Here is a 2,478-nt window from a genome sequence, read left to right on the forward strand (position 1 = left end):
ACACCCTCTCACATTTGTCGCAAGAACAGAGGGGATGACACAGTTTCAACGAGCTCACCGCGTTCAGTAGTATCATTTCATCGTCTGTCTCGCTCCCCTTACCTGTCAACAGTTTTTCCAGTTCCTGTGCATTCCCCTGTCGTGCTAACTCAAACAGATTCGACAGTGTAGCAGACCGTGTTTTCGAATCCAACCTGTCAATCGACGACGGTATCCCGAATCCTTGATACATCTCGTAGCCTCCAGAATCTGACTCTGCGCCGTCTAGGTTCAGTTGTCCCTCTGGCTCGGAGGGTCCCTGAAGTAGCCCTGATTTGATATGTTCTATAGCCGCCTCTAGAGAGGTCACCAAAAAACTACCCTGATCGATTGGTGAGAGAGTGACGCGGAGAAGTTGAACAACTTCATGTATGTGACATGCGCTATCCAATTGGGTAACCCCGATTTGATTACCAAAAATACCAACATTGGTAGTAGATCATCGGCAGACAAAACGTTCCCGTACGACGAATTACTAGCGTCACACTTTGATATCGCAGCCAAAGTTCTCTGTAAACAACTAATCTTACCCAACACAGTGCAATAACAGTCGATCCTAGCTATCTGTGCCTTTGCCTTGGGTACAGTGTCGTACAAGTCACTCCTAACCTCCAAGTCCTGCAGCTGTAGATCCGATAAATTCCTCACAATTTTATTAAAATTTGCGTCCTCACATGCAGTACAGGCAGTTATACCTTGATCAGTTTCTTGTAGATTGCATGATGTATGTAGGATTCGACGCTGGTTTTGATGTTTTGTAACAAGTGACGATTGGTAGCGGTTTTCACACGGAGACGACTGTCAAGTAAAACTATTTGCAGGCAAGATGAGTACAAGTTTCCGACTAGATCACGTTGTTTCTGGAGGGATTTGAACTCTAGCCTCTCATTTGCAACTAGAAATTTTTGAATAATATCATCAATTTTCTCCAAAACCTCCTTACCCGCCGTTTCAGTCCATAACAAATCAATACAGTCCCTCAAAGTTTGTACAGAAACTACACTACTGCTACTCTCCTCCTTTGACACCCCCGTATAAATCTGTAATGGATTCTCAATGCATAGAATTTTGTACTTCATCATATCACTAGTGTAAAAAGTCTCTTCAAACAAAACATGTGTACTATAGATAGCGGAATGATCATGGGGATCCACTGTTATCACCTTATTACAAATCGTAATATCCTTATCATTGAGAGTTCGAAAATGCGTTTCTGGTAATTCATCACTAGGAATCAAAATGTGACTTAGTATATCGTCTTGAGTCACAGCATACTTTGGTAGAGAACCTGATCTGGGAACACAAATTACCCACCCATCAAGAAGTGCTTTGTGAAACAATTCCTTGTGATCAGTTTGTAAAACTTGGTAGAAAATATTGTCGTTCAAATCCTCATCATAACTGGTTTCCATTGCACCCGCGTTATTTCATAACAAACTGCACTATAACTACCGTGAAAAGATAGACTTCAGGTATTTTTAGGTTACTTGTAGGTTACGTAACTATGCAATGCAACAATACAGTTATTCAAATTGAGCACAAAGCAAATGGAATGGAATGCCAATTCATGAATATTCATGACTAATAATCTTTTCAAGAGGAATCATTATAAAATCTATTATTAGTTATATAAAAAACGCTTTAAATATTGTAGGGATTTGTGAATGAATACGAAAAACAAGTGGTTTTGCAAGTTGGAACAAAGTAGTTTTTCAACGGTGAGGTTGGTAACAGACAGAAATTCAAATTAAGCGCTACTCGGCTACGCCTAGCCGCCAAAAATTATAACCTCAAATTGCACACACACACACACTTCGAAAAACTCATTATCAATAAGGATTTACTTTTCAGGGAATAAAATAATGATCAAAAACCAAATAAAACTCTGAAATAACATAATGAAAGAAATATTTACCTGTATTTGTCCACTTGATGAAGCCATACCGTTGAAGTTTGACATGGTAACCTCAATCTAATGACGTTAATATTCAGAAAGAATTCAACAAAGCAAGATTTTGAACAAGATAAAATGTACTTATAGAACTGGGATAATTATTTCAAATTCTAAGAGAATGCAATTAATTGATAACAACTTGAATATGACTAAAATAATCACGGAAAACTATGGAAGTTTGTTGAATTAATACTTTCTGATAAATAGATCAACTTTACGCGATAAAAGCTTTTTTATAATGTAATTTGATTAAAGGCACAACCCGTTCCGTCGAATTCGAAATCCATGAAACAAAATAAGTTAGATAAAATGAGTAAATCACGAATGAACATGAACTTGAACAAGGAAAGGAACAGAAGTTTCTGTTACAGTACAGACAGACAGACAGTAGCACAGTACAGGCAGAACGAACGAAACGAATCGACACAGAGTGGAATCGATTAGTAGCAACAATCGATGATTTGCGAAATAATCGATGTTAGCTA

General features: G+C 38.1%; 1 protein-coding gene across 1 annotated transcript; it reads right to left on the reverse strand.

Moving 5' to 3' along the window:
• Positions 1-4: 4 nt before the first annotated feature.
• Positions 5-1,567, reverse strand: LOC120356255 (ankyrin repeat domain-containing protein 27-like; the record flags this gene model as incomplete). Its single annotated transcript, XM_039445164.1, is given in 3 exon segments — positions 5-369; positions 372-729; positions 732-1,567. Coding segments are annotated over 3 exon segments (1,443 nt in total), but the record flags the coding sequence as incomplete, so codon positions are not given.
• Between the last annotated feature and the right edge of the window lie 911 nt (positions 1,568-2,478).

Source organism: Nilaparvata lugens, unplaced genomic scaffold, assembly GCF_014356525.2.
Source record: "Nilaparvata lugens isolate BPH unplaced genomic scaffold, ASM1435652v1 scaffold6283, whole genome shotgun sequence".
NCBI lineage: Eukaryota > Metazoa > Arthropoda > Insecta > Hemiptera > Delphacidae > Nilaparvata > Nilaparvata lugens.